This window comes from Camelus bactrianus, chromosome 3, assembly GCF_048773025.1.
Source record: "Camelus bactrianus isolate YW-2024 breed Bactrian camel chromosome 3, ASM4877302v1, whole genome shotgun sequence".
In the NCBI taxonomy this organism is placed as follows: Eukaryota; Metazoa; Chordata; class Mammalia; order Artiodactyla; family Camelidae; genus Camelus; species Camelus bactrianus.
The window spans coordinates 11,970,321-11,997,370 of NC_133541.1; the positions used below are offsets into that span (position 1 = coordinate 11,970,321).

General features: G+C 45.9%; 1 protein-coding gene across 4 annotated transcripts in view; it reads left to right on the top strand.

Moving 5' to 3' along the window:
* The window catches only part of TRIO (trio Rho guanine nucleotide exchange factor), a 332,063-nt gene that overhangs the window by 169,071 nt on the left and 135,942 nt on the right, over window positions 1–27,050 (top strand). For all 4 annotated transcript variants that reach the window (XM_074356326.1, XM_074356339.1, XM_074356335.1 and 1 more), the window contains exons 10-11: window positions 445–567; window positions 11,599–11,790. In XM_074356326.1, coding sequence (XP_074212427.1) covers window positions 445–567; window positions 11,599–11,790 — 315 coding nt within the window. The remainder of the gene's footprint in view (window positions 1–444; window positions 568–11,598; window positions 11,791–27,050) is intronic.

Genomic DNA, 27,050 nt, shown 5'->3' on the forward strand with positions numbered 1-27,050 from the left:
AAAGAAGAGACAGAAAAACATTAACTCTGTAGTTAAACTTGAACTGCCTGAGTTGTGAAGCTTTGAACCATATAAAAATGTTAAGTTAAATTGGTCCTCTGTGGCTTGATAACTACTGTCTTATACAAAAGCCAGGCCGTGTTGGTGGCTTAGTCATGCGTTAGATGAAGTGAGATTTAATTTAATCATCATTGCATGTAACATTTATATGCACACAGATTTGCGCTGTTGAAGTAAGAGCTGATTAAAATCATGGTGGGAAAGCTGGCAGATCTAATTCTTAACCTGTTAAACTAGTGTCCCATTGCTCACAATTTTGTTTTCTCCTTTGCTTCTTGTTTCTTACAGAGCTTTGGTAACAGAATGCATCTTCCACGGTTAGTCCTAAACACTGAACAAGGCGGCCGTTGTTTTTATGGCATCTGTGTCTGTGTTTCCTTGTAGGTACTGGACTGGATTGAGAACCACGGAGAAGCATTTCTGAGCAAACATACAGGTGTGGGGAAGTCTCTTCATCGGGCCCGAGCTTTGCAGAAACGTCATGAAGATTTCGAGGAAGTAGCACAGGTAAAACGATGGCTTGTACTGTCTTTTCCCATAAACACCTACGTGGTTAGTTTTGAATTACAGTTTTAACACCATCTGAGATGAGTTAGCCATAGCCAGCAGTGTTCGAAGGTGATTCAGAAATGATGCCTGAATTTCAGAGTGCAGTTGTCAATGTCTGGGCAGAAAGATGGTTTAGTCCATTGACCTTTTTGTGAAATGTGATGTTCTTGAACCTGAAAAATGTCTTAGATGTTTTTGCCATATTTATTGTACCAGTGTCTATTGACTAGCTTGTGAAATTCCAATTCATGGTCAGAAATTAACAGTCCTTCTTGCATTTCTATAACGATGGACTAGCATGACTTGTCCCTTTGTTATTTCTTTTTTAAAAGATGTGCTTCGAAACAGGAGGTAGGGGTGGTGGTATATTCAGAGCCTGGGGTTTGTGGAGTTCCAATATTGTCTGTAATGCTAACCAGCTGTGTGACTTTGGAAAAATTTCTTAACCTTCCTGAGGTTTAACTTTTTCATCTGAAAAATAGGCACAGTGAGGGCTGCTTGAGAGAAGCAAAGTATGTGTGTGTGGTTGCATCATGTAAGGTACCCAGACCAGGGCTTTCCACAACTCACTGCTGTTTGGTAAATGTGCCTTTCATTTTGTTTTGTGTTTTTGTGTTTTGAAAGAAAGATGAGTGAAGAAGGGAGCAATGACCATAACATGAGAGAGATATATATATGGAAGCTATAGGAGGTAGGGTAAAAGTTCTTTTAAAAAGAAGTTGTAGGATGAGTGCAAATTGAGACATATTATGGTAAAACTGAGGAACACCAAAGGCAAAGTCTTAACAACGAGAAGAGAAAAATGACAAAATCACACCTGCGAGAATGACTTTGAGGAAGACAGCTGACTTCTTACCAGGAACCACAGATTGTGGAAGACAGTGGAGTGCAGTCCTGAGGGAAAGTACCTCTGAACCCGGATTCCACACGCAGTGGAACAATCACTCAACAGTCAGGATGAAATACATAGACTGAGACTGAGAGAGTTCACCACTCAGATACTTGCCTAAGAACTGGAGCGTTCAGTTTAGTCAGGGTAATGGAAGCACCCACCGTAACGTAAGCACCGTGAGAACAAGGACTTTGTTTTGTTCTGTCTCTGTCTCTAGCGCTGAGAACAAGGCTACCTGGTGCAGGTAAGTGTGCAGCAGTATTTGTTGAATGAATGACTTAAATGAATAAAAAAGGAGCTACAAGAAGAAAGGACTGGGCACAGAGTTCGGTAAATATGTTTGTAAATCAAAGGATTGACCCGTTAGACAAAAGGCGACGGATTTGGGGGGAGAGTTAAAAACAAGACAGAGCCAAGCAGCAGAGCACTTGAGCACGGAGGACAGAGAGGGGTCCCAAGGAGGATGGTAGGAGGCGTGTTTATCTAAGATTTGTAAATTCAGCTGTACATGGTTGCGTTTTTGAAAGAAGCCTAAAAATACGGGAGTAGAAAGCACCGCTTCCCCTGAGTATAAAGGGAAAAGAAATAGAGAAAACCAGATAAATAAAAACTCATGAAAACGGGTCCAGTGGAAGCAAAAGAAAGGAGAACAAAAATCATGTTAGAAAATCACAAAATGAGATGCAGTCATTTGTCCACAAAGAGTGTGAATTACAGTAAATGCAAAATAGATTATACTTGCTAAGAGAAAGATTCTCTGATTGAATAGTTCGTGAAAAATCATGCTGTGTATTGTTTTCAAAGGGCACACCTCAAACCTCAATATACAGGAAGTTGGAAAGTATGTAAAGTATTAGAAAAAAGGTCCACCAGGCAGATATTAACCAAATGGAAACTGGTGCAGGGATATTGGTATTAAGCAAATAGACTTGAAAGCATAAAAACATTGTAAAAAATAAAGAAAACCTTCAATTATGAAAAGAAGACTATCGATGTACTTCTAACAACATAGTCTCAAAATTTCTAACACAGAAAGAGCAGGAGTAAACCACAGCTGGTGTCTGTGGGTTTTATATGACAGAGGGGTCAGTTGTGCGCTGGGTTAGTCGGGGAATTAGTGTGAGGTGAAATCGTGGGATACGAGAACAGCCTGGACTTCAGTCCTGTTCAGTGAAGATGCCTTTAACAAGTTACCCTTTTTCCAAGCCTTCATATGCAAAATGGCAGTCCCCACTCTCCTGCTTTCGAAAAGGTGGTGTGTTTAGCAGCCTGGCCACACCCCTGGATGTGTCTTTGGATTTTCCTTAGCTACATTCTTTGTGATCTCCCTACCTATGCTGGCTGGAAAATATTTTGCCTTTCCCTTGGAGCAGAAGAAATGTGGAAAATGTGCTCTTATCTTCCCTTAATTTTTTCCATAAGATAAGCTACTGCTGTAGCCATGTGGTTTGGGGATGGATGTGAAATTTGGATCCTTTGAGCAAAGACTTTAGGCACCAAAGAACCCAGGAGGTGGGACAGCAAACAGCCAAGCCCCAGAGGAGGCTCCTGCCCTGAGTAGCAAGTTCACCCGTGACCGTGGGCTCGACCGCCCTGGCCCCTTCCTGGAGCCTTCCCGACCGTGTTCTAGAGGGAAGGTGCTGGTCTACGGAGTGTCCTCATGTACGTCCAGCACCCTTCCCTCCAACTCCCGTGCAGGGAGTTCTGTTCTAAATTAGGGAAATACCTTCTGTAGCTAACCTTGCCCTGGCTTGTTGGGGAACTTACCTCCTCAGATCTGACATGACCAGCAGAGCTGTTAGCACGGGTGCTCAGGGGGCAGCAAGAATGAGACACTTTCTTTGTAGGAAACGTGTCTGCCTTTAAGTTTCCAGGGTGAGCCACGGGGTACAGCGGCACCCTGAGCGGAGACCTGCTTTTGGCCTCGGCTCAGAGAAAGTCGGGCTTGTCTGCTCCCACCTCTCCCCAGCAGAGTTTCACAGCTTCCTTCTTGTCATCTGTGTTTGCACATTGTCCCTAGGATCCTAAGGGGACCTGACCTTCTTTCCCTTAAACTGAACGTCCTTAAGCCCAATCTGAACTGAGCATGAAAACAAAAAACCTTAAATACCAACACCTTTTGCCCACTTCGCAAACATCTGCACCCAGTTTCCCTCCTCCTGGTTTTCCTATCATCATCATCATCATGTATTAGGCATTCTGCCAGGCACTAGGGGCCAGGCCCAGACCTCCTGAAGGGGCGTGGCTCCCTGTCAGAGAGGGCCTGGTGGTTCTTGCTCTGTAAGCTCAGACTCGCAGATTGGTAGAATTCAGCTTGGTGACACAGAAAGAAGAGGACATTAGAGGCAGGCTTGGGGGACAACAGTTCAGATCATTGGGCAGTACGGCCACCTGGCCTGTGAGGCTGGAGTGATGGCTGGGCCCCGGGGAGCCCCGTGCAGACACCCAGCCTCTCCTCTCTACCGACCCCTCTCCTCTGTAGCAGAAGAAATGTGAAAAATGTGCTCTTTTTTCCCCTCAGTTTTCCCGGGGGCGGGCTCTGAGCTCTCCGCCCTGTACCTGGCCGTGCCCTCCTCTCCCCAGTTCTCTCTGCCTGCAGTCCTCCTGCCCCACTGCCAGCCCTGGCCCTGCAGGTCTGGTCTCTTTCCCTACCATCTCCAGCTTCTCTCTCTCTTTGCTGCTTTTTCTTCTGGCCCAAAATATTTACACACGCTCCCTTCTCTGAAAGAACAGCTCTCCATTGTGCTGTTTCTTGGATACCGGTTGGAGCGTTGTGCCGCTTTACCTGCCTCCCCTGTTGCCGGCTGTGCAGCTTCACGCATCTCTGTGTGATGACTCTGCAGGCAGCAGGGGCACAGCGACATGCTGAGGCCTGGAGTGGGCGTCCAGCAGTGGGTCATAGTGGGTCTGAACTGGGACCAGCCGCTCACGTAATGCCTCTCCGCTCGCTCTAGAGCAAAAATCTCTGATCCCATATGTCCACGGATGCGTGTCCACCTCAGTGTGTGTGAGGTAGGCCCCGAGGGGTCGATGACGGAGCTGGAACCCTGCACACGCCAGCCCGTGTGGGCATTGTGCATCACTGGACCACCGCAGGCTGGCTCTGGGAGGAGTTGCTCCGCCTCAGTCCATCAGGTGGTGCAGGCAGAGGAACCGCCCTAGACGATCAGACAGATTAGACATGCTGAGGTGGAAAGGGGGCCGTAAGACCTGAAGAAATAGGATGGCCTTCTCTCTCCAGCAACCCCCACCTTGTTTAATAAAGATCCTTCGAGGAGGGCGGGGGAAGGAGGATAGCGTTTTAAGCCAGAAGAGACCTGGGCTGTGAAGCAGCTCCAGAAGGAACTGGGCAGCAGATCTGGTCTACACCAACCGGGGCCTCCGTGTTGAGCCCGGTTATGTTCTGTGTTGGTTGCTTCATTCATGGAAAGCAGTCTGGCTCTTCCCTGAGAGGAAGGGTCAGCAGTCTTGCTGTAGCAGAGGGAAGAGAGGCCCACGCCTTCACCAACCTCCTCTTCCGCCCTCTGGCCTGACTGCTTTCTGTCAAAACAAAGTATAGTAGAAGTCTTACGGCAGAGTAGGTCTAAGGTCGTATTGTAGACATATGTATTTTTTGGACAGGATGTGCTCTGGAGGCACCTTAAATGGGAACAGAGGCATCTTTAGTGCTTAATAGGGAGGCTTTTTTCATTTTCTCAGACCTACGAAGGTGAAACAAACTTTGGTTCTAGGGAAAAGAAATTTCCTTTTCACAGTGTAAGATTGGTTCGTGTGTATCTTGGGGTTGTGTTTTGAAGGATCCTTTGTAAAATGAATTCTCAGTTGCCTTCAGTGTCAAGATTTTGAATTAGCCATTTATTTAATGAATTTTTCTTACAATCAACTTCTTCCAAAGAGTGTTGTGGTGTGAAGTGACATAGAGATTCAGAAAGGAAGTAGTGAGAGTCTTGTGGCTGATTTCATTTCAAATGTACTAAATGTACCAAATATAGGTTATTCTATAGAATAATTCTAGCATTCTGAGAAGGAGGAACCTGAAAAGAGCCTCATGTTTACTTGGTGGAAGCGAGTTGTGCAGCCGGTGTGACTTCTGCAGAACCACGACTCTGCCACGGGACCCCTTGTCTCGGGCTGTTCCGGGCGCTGCTGTAGCCACGTCAGTGAGCACTGGATCGTCTTACACGCGGTTTCACAGAGCGAAGACCCTCCTTGTAACTGATCTGAACGTCCATTCCTTTTCTGTGTTGCACAGTGATCGTGAGTAGGTACGTCCTGTTGACTGACTCCACACTGATGACTGTCTGGAGTGTGGCAGACACAGGCATGTGGGACGTTCACGCAGGAGCTTTGAAACAGGAGTTAAAAATGCGTTTGCACACGAAACTTTTTGTCAGTGACTGTGGGGCAGGAAGATGCTCTTTGACAGTCATCTTCTCTTTTATCTCCTAAATAGTCATCTGAGTTAAAGCTCCTTTTTAGAAGCTGTGGATACAGCATCCAGTAAAGCAAGAAAATTCCGGTTCAAAGAAGAGGCCGGCGTCAAGAGCACCGAAGATTTCTTTACTACGAGCAGGACAGCTCTGGGGTAGCTTCTTCCCGCAGGTGCCTTCTCCCCTCTCTGCTTGTCCCCGGGGGCTCAAACCACCTTCCAGAGACGTAACCTGTCTCAGAGTTGTTCTCCAGGAATCATTGCCGTCAGCAGCTTTTTATCTGTGCTGCGTAATTACCTCATCTTCCAGGATAAAGAAGTGTGGCAACACTTCAGGAAAACAATGAGTCCTTACACGTTCATTCTAGATTTTCAGAAGCTAAGCAGGCCGATTCTCTATACCCCGCCCCCTCCCCCCCAACAGTTCGCTCCTGAACTCGGTCATCTTTTGCAGGGAGGATTCTCCGAGCACAGCACATGGGCTCAAAGCACCTCCATGCCTTCATCACGTCCGAAATTCAGGCCTGAAGTGCTTGTGTTTTCCTCATTTCCTATTTTTTCTAAGCTCAAGAAAACCCACCTCTTTCTCTCTCTCTTTTTTTTAAACCAGATTCTAAGTACAGCCTCTGGCTGTCTCCGGTAAGACCCGGGCTGTAGCTGCTATGGCTGGTAGGGAAAGGAGGATCTGATCCTCCTTTGAAAGTCGCTTGTGTTTCCTGAGTCCTAGCGATTATGCAGTTTTAATTTACTTCTCCAGAAAAAGAGGAAAGCAGTCGGGCCGCCATCCTGGCCTGGTTCTGCAGTGTCTCCTTGAATCCTCAGTGCAGGGGTCAGTACCCCACCCCACAGACCGGGAAGTGGGCCCAGTGGGAGATGCCCGCAGAGCCGGGGCGGTGGAACAAAGACAGGAGCCCAGGCCCTTCAGACTCGAAAGCAGCCCCCTAACCTGACAGCCCCTCCCCACTTTCAGTCTCACTTTAAATGACTCAGTTTTCCCTCTTGAGAGGACCCTGGCTGGGGCATTCAGTGTTCAGACGGTTGCGCTCTCCTGGCTGCTGGGTTAGTTCCTTCACCTCAGTGTGGCGGTTTCCTAGCTTATGAAGCAGGAGTGAGGTCATGTCCTCACTGCAGGGCTGCTGTGGGCACAGAGCAGTGCCCCAGAGTTAGTGTCTGTTAACACCGGGGAGTCTGTTTCTTCCACAGCAGAAGGGTCCGGGGTAGGTTCTGTTCACGGGGAGGCCTTGGCCTTGGGTCTCAGAGAGGCTGTGTGCTAACCTGGCTCCCCTGGCCCCTCCCGCTGTGCTGAGGGAAAACCGTGTACTGGCTCATTGTCTTCAAGTGTCAAATGGGAAGTGAGACTAAATGAGTGCTGTTTAGTGTCCCAGAGCATTCGGGAATGCACTTGTTCCTTTGGGATGCTGAATGTGGTAAATGCCTTTACCTGCTGGCATCTGCGGAAAGCTTTCCAAAGTGTGAAGTGTAGCTGTCGGGAGGCACTGCCGCCTGCAGACCCACTTACCAAACTCGAGAGGTAATTGTCTTCACGACTCTAGGGACAATAAATAAGAAAACAGACTCGGTGCTCCAAAATGTGTTTAATAAAGCACGATGTGCCGTCCGTGCTGTCCAGCACCGAGGCCCTGCCGTGTCTCTGCTCAGAGCTGCAGAGCGCGGTCCTGGGGAGGCCCCGCAGGGGAAGCATGGATCTCCATAAAGCCCTCGTCCCCGAAAATGTCACTGCACAGTGCTGCCTCTGGTGTCAGAGAACATTCGGGAGCAACAGGTGGACAGAACCTGTGTACGCAGGAGCCTCTGATGCTGACAGCTGGTCATCACGAGCAGAGCTTTCTCTGTGCCGAGGGGCCACACTGAGTGGCCAGGGTGCCAGCCTCCCAGGAGGGGAGGACTGGGTGATGCCACCCGTGGAAAGTGCTCAGGAATTGTTCCATAGGTGAAGGCTGTTCTATTAAGACCTGTGTGTGTGTGTGTGTATGTGTACATACATATTTTTAATAAACTTTTTTAGACAACTTTCAGACTTAAAGAAAAATTGTGAAGATGACACAGAGAGTCCTCATAGCCTGCACCCAGGCTCCCGCTTATTAACATCTTCCATTAGTCTGGTACATTTGTTACTATTGGTGCACTAGTACCGACCCAATATCACACTGATATTATAAAAATATAACGTGGAACCAGTAGTGTTATGATTAATGAGCTAATACTGCTTAACTCAAGGCCACCCTTTGTTCAGATTTCCTTAGTTTCTCCCTGTTCCAGGGTCCCATCCAGGGTCCTGTCCAGGAGCCACATTGCATATCATTGTCATGCCTCCTCTTGGCTTTGACACTTTCTGTTGCTTTTTTTTTATTATTATTGTAGTGGCCTCCTTGTCCCTCCTTCATCATTACCACCTTATTCCGATTCCAGTTCATGGCTTAACGCCTCCCTCGTTTGTCCACAAGGAGGGGCGACTGTCTCCAACCGGAGGCTGCGGGTCACTGTGTCAGAGCCGTGACAGGCGTGGGGCTCAGGCACCTGATGTGAGAGTGGTTTCCGTGCCGTCACTCAGACTCTCTGAGACCATGTGACAGTCTGTGTGGAGGGCTTCTAGTCACGGAGTCATCGCTGGCAGGTGGCCAGACTGCCCTGCAGGGGAGGTGGAGGCCCCGAGGTGCACAGGATGGAGAGTGGACGTTTATGAAACATGGTTTTGTTGTTACAGAGCCCTTTGGAAGTGGGCAGTTTCACCATCTCTGCTCTCAGCAGGAATCATTGCAACCTAGCTTTCAAGTGGGTCACAGTGACTATATATAAAACCCTTTAACTGAGCTTTTGAGCAGTCAGATTGGGAACTGACCATGCTTTTCAGATTATTTCACGTAGTTGATTCCAAAGAACATGCAAAGTGTGCACACAGACGTTTTCTGAGCCTGGCCCTGCTAGTCAGTCTGAAGGGGTTCTTGGACATCTCTTCCATCATTTCTAGAAAGAGTTCAGAAAGATCCTTTGTTAATAGTACAGAACGTTCTTATGAGACTTGGATGGTACCGAAAAAGAAGAGTCCTCTGAAGATGGTTTTTCGGATGGGCAGGGAGAAGGAGATGGCTGTGAGCCTTGCAGTGTGTAAAACAGGGCTATGCTGGACACTGGGGAGGCATCCTGCGAGCTGAATGACACCCTTGTGGTGTAAGTAGGGCTCCAGAGCCAGGCAGACCTGGGGGGTCCTGTTCACCACCTGCCAGCCTTGGCCCCTGCGTCTGGTGAATGCCCTCCACTCCTCAGTCTCCTGACCTGTGATGAGCCTGGGTTGGGAATGGACGGCCCAGCTCTGGGGAGGCACTGAGACCCCACGGAAGTACGTGCTCAGGACCAGGGCACCTGTGGGGTAGGAGCATTCAGCCTGCGGTGGTGACAGAGAGCAGACCGACCTTCAGCTGGCCTGTGTTACCACTGTCCAACTGCAGTTGGCCCCGCACCCCCTCATTGCCTCCAGGGTAGACTGCTCCACCCTCTCCTGCACCCAGACGCTTGGGGGGCCTCAGTCTGTAAGTGTGGGTGTTACAACCGTAATACCACTCTCAAAATCAGGAATTAGCACTTGCACATGATTCCCCCCTAATCCTCAGACCCCATGGTGTCCTTCGTAGCTAAAGGATCCGGTGGAGAGCCACCTGTGACGTCTGCTTGTCACATCTCTTAGTGTCCCTCAGCCCTGAGCTTCTCCTTGGTCCTTCCTTGACTAGTGTGACCTGACCCTTTGGAAGGTCTCAGGCCTGTTGTTTTGGAGGAGGCCCCTCACTTTGGGTTTGTCCTCACCGCTGTATTCTGCTTACACGTCTCCGACAGGAGTGTCCTGGGAGCGCTGCCCTGCCCTCCTCATGCCATCCCATCAGTAGACACACGGGTGTAATTTGTCCTGTTACATACGGTGTTCACCGTGACCCCTGGGTTACGGCGGTGTCTGCCAGGCTTCTCTGTTGTGACGTGAGTGTTTCCCCCTTAGGATTTAGTAAGTACTTTGCAGGGAGGTACTTTGAAATTCTGTAAATATGCTGTTCCTTGTCCAGTTTTACTCGTTTGTGTCAGTCAGGACTCAAGGTTTCCTGCTGAGTGGACTGCACTCCATCACCGTCACTGTTTACTCGGATGCTCAGTTTGTCCCTTATTTGGCCTCTCCAAGCTGGCTTCTCTGTCCTGTCCTGTCCACATTGTTCTGGACCATCTCCTTATTGTGTTTGGGCCACAGTAGGATGTTGCAGACTCATCTTGTACTCAGTCCCACCCCAGCCCTGGAATCCGCCACGTCTCCATGGAGCCTGGTTCTGACCAGAGGAGAGTGGCGCTTAGAAGTGGAGGTCGGGTACTAAGCCTGCTTACTGCTTTTGGGCCATTGCTGTTCCCAGGCTCCATCGGTGGATGGGGGTCAGGGGGAGGAACGTGAGTGAGTGTGTACTGTCTGTGTGTTGAAAACTATTCACATTGGTCCCCCAGTTCCAATCCAGTGACACAGGGTTAATGCAAGTGTTCTCCTTCTCCATATTTGTAACCCCTTCTCCCAAATGAGGAATTCTTATTGTCCTGAATGTGTGGCTTTTTAGACGAAATGCCCCTGGAGGTCACCAGTCTCCCACCCAGGAGGCTGCCCATAGCAGGGGCGCCCCGTGACCCTTCGGTCTGGGACTCCTTGCAGGGGCACGCTTCCCACACTCTGGACCACTGCCATCTCACCTGAGATGCCAGCCCTGGGACTGAGATGCTGGGGAAGGAGGAGGATGAGGGCTCAGCCTGTTCTCACGGAGAGCTACACACTCGCCCTGGGCCTTCCTGGAGGCCTCGCTCCTGCTCTTCCTGGCACTGTTCCTTCCTCTCCAGCCTGTCCGCTCCTCCCTCCACCCCCAGCAGCAGACCTCTCACTAGCAGTTCCTTAAACAGTACGGGGGCCCTAACAGACCTGTTTATTTTATTTGAGGAACCCGTTTGCAGCCTCTCATTTATCAAGAGTTAGAGTAATTTTCAGAGTATTTTAGACACCCACTTACACTTAACTCTCAGCTCTTTAAAATGCCAGCTGCTTTATAGCCATTATAGTTATTGTTTCCTTTTTCTCAGAAAATGTGTACTCTGAAGTAGAAAAAAAATTTATAAGTGCAGAATTACTGATCAGGAGAAACACAGGAAGAGACACTAACTCATGTTTGTTTGGAACATACCCTTTTCACTTGCTCTTGGGGAATTATCACAAAGTGGTGTATCATACTGAAACACACAAAACTGGAACTCTCCACTCTGCCATAAAACCGGGAGAAAAAGTGAAGCGGGCATTTGTGGCTACGAGCCGCCTTCTGGCCATGCAGCAGCAAAGAGCTGGAAGCCCTTTGTGAGTCACAGGACAGCCAGCAGCTGCCTGCAGACACCCCATTCCTGCTGCAGACGGAAGGGCTGCTGTGAGATTCAGAGTTTAACAGCCCAAAACAAGAATGGAAGAGGCTGCTGATAGAGATGTACTGGATCCTAAAACCATCTCTTCCCAGCCTGTTTTTCCTGTTTGATTGGCAGAGACAGTCAGGAATATCACCCGCAGACTCTTGCAGTATTTCGTGACTCCCAGCCTGGCCAGTTTGTTTTCTTGTTCACCTTCTGTTTCTCTGAACATTCTCTTCTGCAGAACACATACACCAATGCGGATAAGTTACTAGAAGCAGCAGAACAGCTGGCTCAGACCGGGGAGTGTGACCCAGAAGAGATCTACCAGGCTGCCCACCAGCTTGAGGACCGCATCCAAGATTTCGTCCGGCGAGTGGAGCAACGGAAGATCCTACTGGACATGTCGGTGTCCTTTCACACCCACGTGAAAGAGGTAAGGCATCCGGAGCCCCCGTCGGAAAGGGTCTTTGAGCGCCTTGGAAGGATGAGGGCGGTCACAATGTCAGAAGTGGACCGGAAGTGGCCAGCGATGACACGTAGCTGGTTCTCGCTGAGTGGGGACTGAGCTGGCCTCCTTGCTGGCCTTCCTCGCCACAGGGACACATTGTGGCCCTCGGATTGGGGAGCAGTGTCTGCCAGAGCAGACCCGTGAGGGTGGAGGCAGCCAGGGAGACTGTGGATCAGGAGGCGAGCAGGGAAAGCAGGAGCTGAAGGAGATGTCATCACCTTGGAGAGAGGCAGGGCGTGTCCGCTTTAGCAGAGATAGATGACCTATACATTGCGGTCAGAGGTCAGAGCTGTGGGGCTTCCTTTCTGCCTGTTCCCCTGTCATGTGGCCGAAGTCATGGCCATTTGATTTTATCAGGCTGTGTGACTACTTTCAGATACTCACAGAAGTGAATTCTGCATAATGTTGACTTTAAATGTACCACAGCCAGCATGGCCTTAGTCATATTAGTGCTGCTGTCATAGGTGTGCTCCTGCTGGTCAGCTTGTCTCAGAAGAAGAGATAATGTGTTATTTGATAGATGGTAAGTAGGTTGGTACTGATTATACACTGCATATGTGTTACGCTTAGTGAAAATTGGAGAAAATTACAATTGAAGAAACTATCATGTAGCTTTCGAGATAAAAAGGATTTGTAGTAAAAACAAAGTTTTTAGTAGGAGTACGAATTGATTAAGGATGTCAACTTTATCTTATTTCTAAGGAAAAAAATTCTCCGTTTCACAGCTCTTTATAAATTGGAAATGAGGGGCCTTTTTAGGTAGTTTGGGATTAAGTTCACAAAGGCTGTGGTAACAGGTTGTGAAGAGGGATGGGGAACAGTCAGATCATGGGGCCCACTTGGAGAGGGCTGGGCCTGGCTCAACTTGTTTATAGGCATCAGAGATCAGGGACCAATGAAATTTTTTAAAGGAAAAGAACTTCACCTCCACGTCAGGGATCTTGGGCAGTCAGTCCTCAGCCAGGCTATTTGTAACTTGAAAGTTTGGCTCCAGGAAAACCAGACTCACTTTCAACTCTGAAACACCACGAGCCCAGGAAGACAGCGTAGGGGGCGTACTTGGCAAACTGCTGGGACCCTGAGCAGCCCTTTCTGCAGAGGGGCTGGTGCTTTGTGGGCCCTGGACAGTTGTCAGAATAGAAAACTGCCAGGACTGGCTTCTTTCCCTGCTTTAATAATGCCAAAACAAAAAAAGACTTCCCAGCGTTTACAAAGAGACTATTTATTTTCCAAGGAGACACGTTCAGTGGATATTGGTCCACGGCAGTTCTGATCACAGGTGCACGTGGCAGCTTGAGTCAAATCACAACAATGAACCAGTCTGCTGCCTCTGCCAGCTCCCTCCTCCGCCTCCTGCAGCCCTGCAACCAGGAAGAGAAATTTGGTTAGGCTGTTCTCTTGTTTTTGAACCGACAGTGATTCTTTGTGTATCTGGAACACCAGCCTGAAGCCCCGAAGCATCCTTGTGGTCTGGCCCATGCAGAGTCAGATGCACTGCTCTCCTTCACTTCCCCAGGCAGTTAGCGGATCCTCCTGCACTCTCTAGAACTTTCTTTACGTCTACCCCTGTTATAGCACTTGTCTTGTGGTATAGTTTTGTGTTACCCTCTTCTTCTCACCAGTATTAGTACACTAACTTTTCTGTATTTTACGTGTTTTTACCCTCTAGCTGAGAGGGGAGGAAGATACCAAGTGTGGAAAGGGAGGCTGTGCCTTTGTTAGACTGTGACAGACAAAGCCGGGAGGAGCTCTGAGCAGCCCAGACCTTTGGGAGGGAAGCACGGTGGGCGGGGGCTGGAGTTCTGCATTGGGGCAGCAGGGGGCGCTGTGGACAGCACGGTGTTTATAGAGCAATGCGGGCAGCACCAGGCAGCCAGGACTAATCTGATAAGTGTCTGTGTGACATGCCTTAGGGACACTCTAGCAGGATTTGTGAAGATATAACTTGCATTTAGGACAAAAAAGATTCTTTCCCCAAAGTATTTATAACTTAGATCACCTTTTCAACTTTGGTATGATTTTCAAAAAGGAGGTACTAAAGAAAACTAGACTGAGAGCCTTTTACAAATCTGTTCTCCAGAGACGAAGTTTGGGCTCACTGATTTTTGTAACATCAGTGGCATTTTTAAGGAAAAACATGGTAAAAGCATTCCAGTTAGTAAACTACAGGGTCTGTTTTGTCACACTAGGTTTGGAAGTTTATTGAAAAATGAAAATACGTTTTGTTTTCTTGACTTACACTATAGGAACTTCTTGTACGTATGAAGTTTGTAGACTAAGGGGAACTTAAGTCTGTTTTGAAAGCTAAGTGGTTCACCTTTACAATTTGAGAATTTTCAGTACATTCATTCTTTCCTTTATTATATGAAAAACCTTCACAGTAGCAGAGAAGGTGGTATGTTCACCATGATTTGGTTCCCCTTAAATGTGTGCCCCTAAGGTGACCGGGGGTAGGGAGGGGTTTTGTGACAGCCGGGGAAGGGTGCATAGCAGGACGCACACGTGCTCGGTGACGGGGAGGGCAGGTGTTTGGGGAAGCTGGCCGCACACAGTGTGGAATACTGTCTGACCCTTCCCCAAGATGTGCTTGGACTTTGTTTTTAGCCCCAGCCCTTTTCTCAGTGGATTTATTTTTTTCTGACCAGCCCCAGCATCTTCTTTAGCCTCCTTTCTCTGTGCTACACGAATGCCCTCAAACCTGCAGGGACACTTGGTAGCTTTTATGCAGGAAGGAATGGTTTCTTCAGTCATTGTGTTTTGAAACCAGTTATTGAAAGAAAACTCAGATTCGTTTAGAACATACTTCATTATGTATTTTAAAACAAAATTAAAAGTGAGAGAGGGCCAAGAGGAGGAAGTCATGCTAATTAAATGTGTTTGCATCAAGTCACTAAATATTTTAATATAGCAGATGAATGAAGAATGGCTAAAAGATTTAGGTTATCAGAATTAATTTTTCTCAAGCAGATCATACAATTTAAAATAACACAGAAGGAGGCAGAAAAAGCGCCTTGCCTTTGTCATTTAGGCAAATATGTGAAGCTTTTTAGAAGTTAACGTTCAAAGGCTTTCCCATGCGGGGCTTACCGCTCGTCACTCCCAGGTGTCCGGCAGTGCTTTTATTTCTCACTTTATCCAGGGTGTAGCCCTCTCTTTTTTGCAGTGAATTTCTGGCCCTCTGAGGAGCAAGTAATACAAAGGCGATCTCATTAACGACCAGCTTTGGAAAGGTGCCAGATCAAGGTGATATCTGCTCAGTGTTGGCTCAGGATTCTTTTTAAGAGTCACACCTGGAAGAAGGCTGGTGGTTTTAAGTCTCTTCACAGACCAGGCACTTAGATTCCGCAGGGAGTCCTCGAACTATAGTCTCTTACCCCCAGAGGACAGAATGGACAGTGCTTGTTCCCCCGGAAAGAGAGAGAAGAGGAGATACAGACCCTTGAACACCCGGGTTTGAACCGCGCAGGTCCACTTCCACGCAGATGTCTTTCAGTAGTAAACCCTGTGGTACCACACGACCTGCAGTTAGTTGAATCTGCAGATGCAGAACCGCAGATGTGGAGGAACCACAGAGGCAGAGGAACTGTGGATGTTCAGGAACCACGGGTAGGAGGGCTGACTGTAAATTATACATGGATTTTCACCTGCATGGAGGGTCGGTGCCTCTAACTCCCAGTTGTTCAAGGATCAGCTGTATTTTCACGTAGATGGCAAATGTTTTATACTTTAAGGCTGAATGCGGAAGGTGGTTGATAGAAGTGTCAGCCTCAATTTCACCCTTAAACCCAGATTTGGAAGCATCCTGGGACCCTTTCCTCAGTATTTTCCTCTGAAAGGAATTCATGAAATGTTTGACCCACTCTCAGAAGGCTTGAGGACTATCTGTCCTTTTTTTTTTAAAAATGTTTTTAAAGTAGTATTGTAGTATTTAAAAGGAATGTTGATCAACCTAACATAAATCTAATTTTATTTTAAGGGAGTTTTTGTTTTCCACTTCAATCTTTCTCTTCCCTTCAGTATTTTGTAGCATTTTATTCACATCAGTTCTGATTATACTTCTCCCATCTTTAGGCCTTTGTTATCTGTCCTCCTTTCCTTTTGAATGTATTTTCCACTGTTCATTCATTCATTCATTCATTCACTCTTTCACTCATTCATTCCAGTGTCTCCCAAGCCACCTGTAATATACGAGGGAGGTGTTAGGAAAACGAACAACCAGCGGAAAAACACATTTCTGCTTTTGTGTGTATCATGCATTTTAGACACGTGTTTGTTTCTCCTGGTGGATGTTAAGTTACTTGAAGACTGGAACCCTGTCTCACTTATCTTTGTCCTCTGCCTCCCAGACTTAGCCTACAGTCAGCTTGTAGAACAAATGATGTCTATTTCTAGCACATCATTCTGAGATTTCATGATAGAGGACGTAGCTCCATTTTCAAATATAGCAAAAGCATGATTATTTTCATCCATTCATACTCCGACTTCATTCTCAAAATTAGGTCCCAAGTTAATTGATAATTACCTTTGAAATGTGTGGGTTAGTTGAGGCAACCAGGTGGTGACATTGAATTCTCAGCCAGAGTTTATTTCTGGAGTTGATTCAGTGACCTTGAGCTGGTTTTTGTTCACTTGATGCCCAGAAGCCATGGTTTCCCAGGAAAGATCATTCTCATTTGAATCCAGCTGTGATTCTTGCTGGGTTAAGTAAAGAAGCCTTTTGGTTCTGCTTCTGCAAACTTACACACTGAACTGGGACAAGTTTTTGTTTGGGGTAGTGCCTGGGAAAAGAGGAACCTTTCATTTTATTCAGACGTCCAAAAGAAAGGCCTCCAACCACCTGGAGATTTTTGGGTCCCAGCATCCCAAGCTGGCTTCATTTTCATGCCTAATGGTCAGGCAGGCAGAGCTCCTTCTCTCCACTCTGGCCGGTGCCCGGCCCTCCCCGGAGAGGCAGAGCCAGAGCCAGGGGCCCTTGCCTGGTGGCCATGGGGGGTCACCGCTCCTTGAGTGTGCAGCTTTCCCCGCTGCCTCCCCTGCTGTCCTCGCTGAGTTTGAAAACGATACAGTGCATTCTCCACCAGCCACTGCTTCAAGGGCCCAGATCCCTTTCCTCTCCTTTCCCTGTGAAGAAGCAACCAGGTACCTGGTGGTTAATTCAGGAAAATTGACTTCAGGTGCCCCGTGCCCCTGATGGGGACCCGCTGCCCTCTGAGGGACTTTGTAACCACCTGTGGTTGCAGCACAGACCCATTCACGACGCCTGGCTTTGCAGAGAAGGCCTCTTTCCGTTCTGCACGGCGTGGCTCTCTGCAGGGCGTGGATGTAGTCCTTCTCTGAGTGATCCCAGCCTCTCCAGCACTGGGTTCCTCCACATCCCTTTTGTCTCCTGTGTAGAGGTCTCTCAAGTTTGGTTCCCAACTTTCCTGCCTTTAATTTTGACCTTCTCAGCAGTGTTTTTGCTGATGACCCATGTCTCTCCATTCTCTAAAATGGTCAGCTTTTTTGTTCATTCCTGTATATGTGTGATGCCTTTAAACGTATTTCCCAGCTTTTTTTTTTTTAACTTTTTATTTTGAAATAGCTATAATCATAGAAAGTGGGGGAAAAAAATAAACGAGGAGGTCCCTGCATCCTGCTCCCAGCCTCCCCCAGCGGTCACATCTCGCATGACCACAGTGCACTGTCAAAGCAGAAAAGTGACTTTGCTACACTCCCCAGAGCTTGTTCTGGTTTCCCCAGGTGTGCTTGCACTCGTGTGTGTGCGTGTGCATATGTGTGTGCTTAGTTTCATGCGGATTTACTGTGTGTAGATTCCTATAACCCCTACCACGTGCAGAGTCGTGTAAGATCACCCATCACCAGCGGGCTCCCTCCTGCCGCCTCCTTCTCTGTGCTCCGTCCCTACCCCATCTCTAACCCCTGGCACCCTGGCAACCCCTCGTCTGTTGTTCTCCATCTCTGTAATTTTATTTCACAAATGTTACATAAATGGAATCATATAATATGTACCTTTTTGAGACTGGCTTTTTCTACTCAGCAAAATTCTCTCGAGACCCACCCCTGTTGTTGCTTCATTTCTGAGTTGTGCTTCATGGAGTGAATATGTCATGCTTTCCTGAACCATTTACCCTTTAAAGGACACCTGGGATATTTTTTAAGTTTTGACTGTTGCAGAAGAGAAGCTGTGGACCTTCATGTACAGGTTTTTGCAGGAAACTTAGGGTTTCATGTCTCTGGGATAAATGCCCAGAAGGTCAATTGCTAGGTCTTTTGGCAAATGCTTACTGTTCTGAAAGAAACGGTCAAACATTTCCAGAAAGGCTGTAGCATTTTACATTTCCACAAGCAACGATGAGTGATCTCTAGCTTTTTAAAATCTCAGAAGTTCAGGATTGCTTTGATATGTTTGTCAGTGAGAAAGGTTAAGATCAAATGCATAATATTTGGGGATGTAAGGTTTACCTTATATAATCAAATCTCAGTTTTTATGTTTAACATTCAATTCTTTGGTTGAACTCTCTGAAAACACTCTTAAATGTTTGATTTCTTTAGTTTATTATCTGGTATAGATACAAACGAGCAATTAAGTGGCCGAAAGCAAGAGGAAACTAAGGACCTAGAGCCATCTACTACGTCATTGGCCCTTGCAAGACTGAGCATTAGATTTGACTTAGGACATTCTGCTGGTTTAGCAACTATGCCTTCACATAGATTGTGGTATCCGGTTGTTTTTATTTTTAAACTGATGGTCTTCCTGTAGGTGGAAATATAAAAAAAAAAAACTATAATCAATTATATTTTCTTTCTGTAGAAATGGAATTTTTTCTAACAATGTATCTTTTAAATTGAAGTATAGTTGATGTACAGTATTATGTTACAGGAATACAATATAGTGATTCACAATTTTTAAAGGTTCTACTCCATGTATAGTTATTATAATATATTGGCTCCATTCCCCATGTTGTACAGCACATCCTTGCAGCTTATTTTATACCTGATAGTTTGTACCTCTTAATCCTCCACTTCCACCTTGCCCCTCCCTCTTCCCCTCCCCAATGGCAACTACTAGTTCCTTCTCTACATGTGAGTCTGTTTCTTTCCTGTTATATTCACTAGTTTGTTGTATTTTTTTAGATTCCACATGTTAGTTATATCTTAGAGTATTTGTCTTTGTCTGACTTATTTCACTTAGCATAATGCCTCTGAGTCCATCCATGCCATACACCAGAAACTAATACAACATTTTAAATCAACTGTACTTCAGTTAAAAAGCAAAGAAACAGCCCATTTAAAATATGGGCAGAAGAACTGAACAGACATTTTTCCAAAAGAGGAAATGCAGATGGCCAACAGGAACAAGAAAAGCTGCTCAACATCACTGATATCAGGGAAATGCAAGTCAAAACCATGCCTGTCAGAATAGCCATCATCAAAAAGAACACAACAAATGTTGGCAAGGATGTGGAGGAAGGGGAACCCTTGTACACTGTTGGTGGGAATGTAAATTGGTGCAGCCACCGTGGAAAACAATACGGAGGTTTCTCAAAAACCCCTAAACAGAACCACCATATGGCCCAGCAGTTCCATTCCTGGGCATACGTCCAAGAAAAACAAAAACATTAATTCAAAAAGATACATACACCTTGCTATTAACAGCAGCATTTTTTATAATTGCCAACATATGGAAGCATCCTAAGTGCACATCAATAGGTGAATGGATAAAGAAGATGTAGCACATATATGCAGTGGAATACAACTCACCCATAAAAAAGAAGGCTATTTTACCATTTGTGGCCCTTTAGTCACTGTTTAGTTTGTTTTGTTTTTTGCACTTCAAAAACCAGAATTTTGTAACTGGCATAAATATTTCCATTACATCAAAAACAACAAAATACCTAGAAATAAACCTAATCTAGGAGGTTACCGACCCTCTGAAAACTGTAAAACATTAATGAAGGAAATTGAATATGATACACAGAAATGGAAAGATATCTTGTGCTCTTGGATTGGAAGAATCAACATTATCAAAATGGTCATACTAACCAAAGCAGTCTGCAGATCCAGTGCAACCCCCATCAAAATACCCACTACATTTTTCACAGAGCTAGAATAAACAATTCCAAAATTTATATGGAACCATAGAAGAACCCAAATTGCCAAAGCAGTCTTTTGCAGGTCTTTTTTTTCCTCTGTCTTCTTTTTGTTCTCTTTTCTTGTGGTTTAATGGCTAGAGAAGTTCCTTTAATGTTTGTTTTAAAGCTGGTTTGGTGGTGCTGAATTCTTACAGCTTTTGTTTACCTATGAAGCTTTTGATTTCTCCAAATCTGAATGAGAGCCTTGCTGGATAGGGTATTCTTGGTTGTAAGTTCTTCCCTTTCAATAGAATCTTTATTAAAATAATTAAGAAAGTATATTACAGTGTAACACATTTCCTGACTTGACCAACTGAGTGGTCCAGGGCGGGCTGTTCTGCGTGCCTCAGCTTTCTCACTACAGAATGGGACTAACAGCACCTTGGAGGGTTACGGACCAATTGAGTGAAATTACACACTCACCATCCTAGCTGCCAATAAATCTTCCTTTTTTTCCTCCTGGCCCGTATCATAATGTACTCAACAAATAAAACAGATTTAAATATAATACACAGAAGTATAAATACCTCGGTATAAATACTTGGGTACAATCCTCATACCTTCCTTACTCATCTTTTTTTAGGAAAAGGAGGTAATTAGGTTTACTTATTTATTTATTTTTAACAAAGGTACTGGGGATTGAACCCATGACCTCGTGCATGCTAAGCATGCTCTCTGCCGCTGACCTATACCCTCACCCCTACCTTCCTTACTCATCTTTGAGCAACAGGAAATGTGTCATCTACTTCTGTTGCCCCTTCTCAGAGTAAGCACCTCACTCTGACCCATAAGGTCACAGTCAGAGCCTTTCTGAGATAAGCACAGCTCCAGCTCTGTCTCCAGCTCCAGTCCTTAGGGCGGAATAGGTGTTGTAAAGAATCTTTACTCCTGGCCCTGTCCATACTGGCATAAGTTACATTGTGCACGTCACTGACTACTTTTGTTCCCGGCCAAAGCTGCAAAATAAATGAATGATTTTTTCCACCAAGTAAATATGTGTGAAACATTTGGGTTGGCCAGTGGGCAGAGGGATGTTATTATCTAAAAAGAAAATCCTACCACAGTTTAGTTTAATTCATGTAAAACATTAATTTTTTTCTAGAGAGTGATTTAAAACTGGTTTAAATTCATGCAGTTTGTTTCTTCACGTTGACCCAATATTTTCAGGTAGAGAAATTTTTAAAATATTTTTTTATTGAAGTGTATAATTAAATTACAATGTTAGTTTCTGGTGTACAGGAAAGTGATTTAGTGTTATAAATATACACATACATACACACACACACGTATTCACATACATACATATATTTTTTCAGTTTCTTTTCCATTATGGCTCATTATAAGATACTGATATAGTTCTCTTTGCTGTACAGTAGGTCCTTGTTTATCTATTTTATATATAGTAGTGTGTGTCTGTTAATCCCAAACTCCTAATTTATTCCTCCCCTCCTTTCCCCTTTGGTAACCATAGTTTGTTTTCTATATCCATGAATCTATTTTCTAGTTTATACATAAAATGTGTATTTTTTTTTCAGATTCCACATATAAGTGACATCATATAATATTTGTCTTTCTCTCTCTGACTCAACAGGTAGAGAAAAAATTTATGTCAATAGAGAAATTAGAAATTAGTGTAGAAAACTGTAGGGAACTCTAATATACCCGACACGGAGTAGTCACTTAGTAGATGATTATTATATGAATGAATTATAATGTACTATCTTATCTGTATTTGTAACTCAGTATTACAGCAGGCCTTGAACATACATCCCTGAGCACTGACTCCAGATTTTATCATTTCTTATTGAAGAGTCACTTCTAAATGGAGTGTCGCAAGGTCCACTTTAATTAGTTGTTCAGAGACTGACCTCAGTTAAGGTAACCAAGAGGTGAGGTAATACTACGGAAGTTCAGGGAATGCAACATTATAGGGCTTAAAATGCGCTGCTGGAAATGACCGTGTATGCAATCCTGTGTACTGGTTAGACTTGTTTTAGAGCGTGTTTTTAATATTCTTATTTTCTTATGTTGGCGCTCGGCTTCATAAACTAAAGGTGGGAAGGCTTCGGTTAATTGAGAGAAGACGTAAACTATCCATGTGCGTTTCTGTCTTCTGCTGCTTATTGCTGATTACTGTTACTGAAAAAGCGGTGGAAACATTGGTCACCAGCAGTGTTTTGTCAGAGGAGTTGAAAGCGGTGGGTTAGGTAGGCCCGCACAGACTGAAAGGCTCTTTTGGTTTTATTGCTTGTTTCCTGTTCCTTTTCTTTGAAGCACAAACTTCAGAACCACAGGATCAAGGACGCTTGTGCTTGCAGCTTGGGACCAGTGATGCTGATGGACACAAGTTAATGACCAAATAGATGACGATTTTATGAGAATGAACTTACTTCTTTTAAATGAGTTTAAGTCTCTATCCCAAGACAAATTAGATCCTTGGGTTGTGAAAGAACTTGATAATTAGATCACCAAACTTGGTCTGTTGATCTCTGAGAAACTGTGGGAAAAGGAAGAGATGCCTGAAGGCTGAGAATGCACTTGTGTGTTTTTAAGGAGGTAGATTTCACATACTATTCAGGTCGAGGTCAGGCCTAAGCAGAGTTCTAGAAAAGATAGTCTGTAACTGCCAGGAAAGGAAGATGCAAATGAACGAGTTCTGCCAGGTGAACTTTGTTTCATTCTTTACTAGGTTTCTGACTTGAGGAAGAGTATGCAGTGAAATTAGTGAGCATTTGACCAGCAGTTGACTTTTAATTTGTACACAAGACAGAAACATGGGAGCCGAATGGCTGTGGAAAAGAATCAGCTGAGGGTGTCATTTAACACAGACCAAGGCTGTCTTTATCCCCCATACTGATCTCTGAGTGGACCCTGCCAGGAGGAAAGTGTGACAGTAAGACGTTACTCACACCCAGCACGTGAATAGGGAAGTAGTCTCCAGCCCAGACCCACAATCAGACTGGCTTGCTGATGAAGGTGGTGATGGGAGGTGGTAGACCAAGTCCTCAGGTGGCCCCGAGGCTGGGCAGCAGATGGTTTTAATCCCTGGTTTCACCTTCTGTGGGGGAGCAGCCTGTGCTGTCGCCGCTGTGAATAGTTATTACAACCTCTTTAGAACTTTTAGGTCCCTGTGGAATATCTGGAGAGATTTTTGCATCCAGATTCAGGCACCCTGAAAACTTATCTTTGTTGTGTTGAGAGCCATTTATCTTGAAAATGGGCAAATTGCCACAAAGCCAGGACAGACGTGGTGCTGAAGCAGAAATCATTGTGGCTGCACTAAAATCCTTGCAGGTGAGACTTTGGCCGGGGCAGGGGTTTGGTTATTAGATGACATGAGCAGGGCTTGAAGATGCTTCTGCTGTAGACCTCTGTCCCCTGCACCAAGCCTGGGAGTGGGTGGACTGGCACGGAGGGCAAGCTTATCAAAGTCTAGACCAGGGACTGCCAAGTATGTTGGATAATAAAATAGGATTCTAAAAGATCCCAGCAAGAATAATTCCAAATCTGTCACAGAAATTTCACCTGTGGGTTTTAATATATGAGTCTGTTTTGAATCAGAAGTAGGCAGGTTACAGAGTAAGGGCCACATAGGTGGCAACAGCGTGTGTTAAAAAATGTTCATACATGTATTCATTGGCAGTGTCCACAGTAATTCCTGTCCCATTGGCTGTAAAAGCAGTGTCATAACTACGGGGACAGTCATCTTTCCTGCTCGCTGCTGCTTGGATCACGTGTGTTGCTGCCTTCAGTGCTCCAGCCCCTAGATTGAGAGGGCGGAGTGTTCAGAGGAGAGAGAGCTGGTGCTGATGCAACTGGTAGAGTTCAAGGAATAAAGTCTTGGGAAAGGAAGGGTAGACTCCAGGAGCGGGCACTGTCTCCAGAGACTTGAAGGGTTAAAGAGGAATCACACTTTGACCAACTGCTGACGTTTTTTCGGGGAGACTGGGTTGCTCTCAGAATGACCTGGAGTGGGGAGGAGATTTTCTCCAACTTGACACATCAGGGAGCATCAGCTGCTGAAGCGAGGGTGTCTTACCCATTGGGGATGTTGCGGAATAAAAAGAAAATTAAAAATTCTTCATCTCAGAATCTGTTTTTAGCAAATTAGACTTGATGTAAATATCTGGGTAGTTGAGGTTCCAGCACTGACCTTGATCTCTGTGTCTGCCCTGGGTCCTGGCTTCCACCCTCCAGTGCCCGATGTCCACGTGGTATCCCTCCCTAGCACGCTGGCCTGACACGCTCCTGGTTTCTTCTCCTTTTCTCTCTTCTCTTACACATGTTGCCTTGGTTTTACTTCATGATACTGACTTTGATTTGCCTTCTGCCTGCCTCCCTCACATCCTTCATACATTTCTTTTCATCATATTAAGATATATTTTTGTCACCCCCCCCCCTAAAGAATAACCCAGTACTCCTGAAACCCTTACTCCCACTCAGGTGACAGGCACAGTTGGCCATTTCAGGCTGCAGAGCTGCTGTTCACGGCTGGACCAGTTCCTCTGTGATCCGTGCTTCCTCTCCCTGAAACCAAACCACGCGTTCTCTGCGTAGCGGGTGCCCTCTGAAATTCTGCCTGTGAGTCGCCCTGAAACCACCTACTTCTGCTCCGGCTGTTACACTTCCCACGCTGGTCCTTCAGCTCACCCATCCCCTTTGGTACTGAATGATTGTCTTGGTCAAAAGCAGAGGGTAGGGAAGCAGGTGCCAGTGGAAGTGGCTTCTGTTGATGAAGTGCTCATGGGACTCGAGCACTTCCGCACGTCTCTGGTCATTTCACTCAGTTCTCAAACTGGCTCTGCCTGTTAGGGAAGATGTACATGGGCAAATGACTCCATGTCATAGATGAGAAAACTGAAGGTAGAGAATGCCAAGGACTTTCCCCAGGTCACATGGGGACAAGGGCCCTCGTCTGGTGTGTTGTGCTCCCACCTCCAGAGGGACCAGGCTTGTGGCTTGTGTTCAGACTGTGCATCTGAGAGAGGCTGCAGCCAGAGCAGACCCCAGAGCTCGGGGCTCCGATCCAGCCACCCACTGAGTCAGCTGGAAGTTGAGTCCTTCCCCGGGATCCCCCACCCCCACGAGTTCCTCTCAGAGCCCTCTCTAGTGAGGAAGGGGCTTTTTCAGGGGCTTTCTCCCAGCAGAACTTCAGTTCCTTCTTTGGGCTCCACTCAGCACAGGGGTGTGGGGCAGGGGCTGGGTTGGGGGTGCGCCTAGATCAGACCCAGCCGGATGCTGGATCCGAGACCAGCCTCTCCGCATCTTTATCACAGGACTTTTCTCCCCTCAACCCCACGTGTCTTCCTAGCCCAGCCTTCTCTGTGGATCTTTGTGTGTGGGTAAGTCTGTGTATACCTGCACCCGATTCTGGGCTGAGTCCAAGTTCTGAGTGCTCCTGGCCACAGCTCACATGGCCTCTAGGGGGCAGTGTAGCCTAACTTTGGCCGCCTGGCCATCCCCTGGCTGTGGGCATGATTCTCCTAGAAGCAGATTCCATGCTGCTGAGAACATGGATAGAATGCAACTCCCCTCTTGCTGTCGGGCAAAAATTTATCTTTTTATTGTAAATTAATGGCATGCACAAAGTTCAATCTTTTTCACCCTTAGGAAGTCGATGATAAAAGTATCACAGATGTCCTAGAGACTTTTTCTCATTTATTTATTCAAAGATTATTTTAGGCAGCATATGTACTACTTTAAAGGCTTAAAAATAGGTTTTGTGTGAATCGTACTGCGTTATGATATGCCTCAGTTCATCGTCAGTTGACTTTAGAAATGGCCTTTCTCTGACACGTTCCTTTCCAAATTAAATGAGAATATTTCCTGTAGGACCAGACAGGAATTTTAAAGGGGCAGAGGAACTTTGGGCATTTGAATCATGGGTTTAAATGTAGCCTTGCTCCATCTACCGCGGTTATTTTTCCCTTTTCAACTCTGTGAACCCCGGATCCATCCCTGTGGCCTCCTCTACAGCTCAGCCCCTTGCTGGTTCCGCAGCTGGCCGGGCGGTGTGCACCCTCCAGCATGGATGTGTTTGGAGATGTCCAGGGTGTTGAGGGAATAAGTTGGTTCTTTCAAAGCTTACCAGGAGAAAAGAACAGGGTCTGAACCATAAATACTCATGGCCCTTCCCAGAATGAAGTGGAGTTGAGTTCTGTAGAATCTAATGGACTAGTTTCAGCACCTTTTCCTCATACTACACTATTTTCTAGGTGTAAAAAGACTTAAAGGTGGGACAATGTTAAGTTTACCAGACCAAGTGACGTATTTTGAACAACTGGGAGGAACCTGGACGTTTGAAAAATATCCAGAGAAGGAACACTTTTAAAACTTTGTGATTCTTACTAGAATTTTACAAGAACAAAACTATTCTAGTGGCTAACGTTTACTTATTTCTTTACTCTGTGTGTATCGTCTTGTTTAGTCTTCTCAGCAGCTCTCTACAGTAGGCATTATTATCATGCCCATTTTACAGATGAGAACACTGAGACATGGACCCCAGTAAATAAGTTGCCCAGGATCACACCCTAGGAAATGTTAAGTCAGGATTTGAACTCAAGCAATCTGGCTTCAGAACCCATGCTCATAATCATTGTCCCATATTACCTCTTATGAGAAGTATTTTGTTTTAATTATTTATCGAGATATTTTTTGTTGAGGTGTAATTGACACATTATGTTGGTTTCAGGTATATTGCATAATGATTCAATATCTGTATATATGGTGAAACGATCACCACAGTAAGTCTAGTGAACACTCATCGCCCCACATGTAGTTACAAATTTTTTGGTTGTGATGCAGCTTTGAACATCTACTCTCTTAGCAACTTTCACATATGAAATATGACAACGTGCTGGACCTGGAGGGCATTATGTTAAGTGAAATAAATGTCAGACAGAGAAAGACAAATACTGAATACCCTCGCTTAAATGTGGAATCTGAAAAAACGAAACAAACAAAAAACCGAACTCATGGATAAGGAGAACAGGTTGGTGGTTGCCAGGGTGGGGCTTGGGGGTGGGGGTAAAGGGGGTCTAATGGTCCAAACGT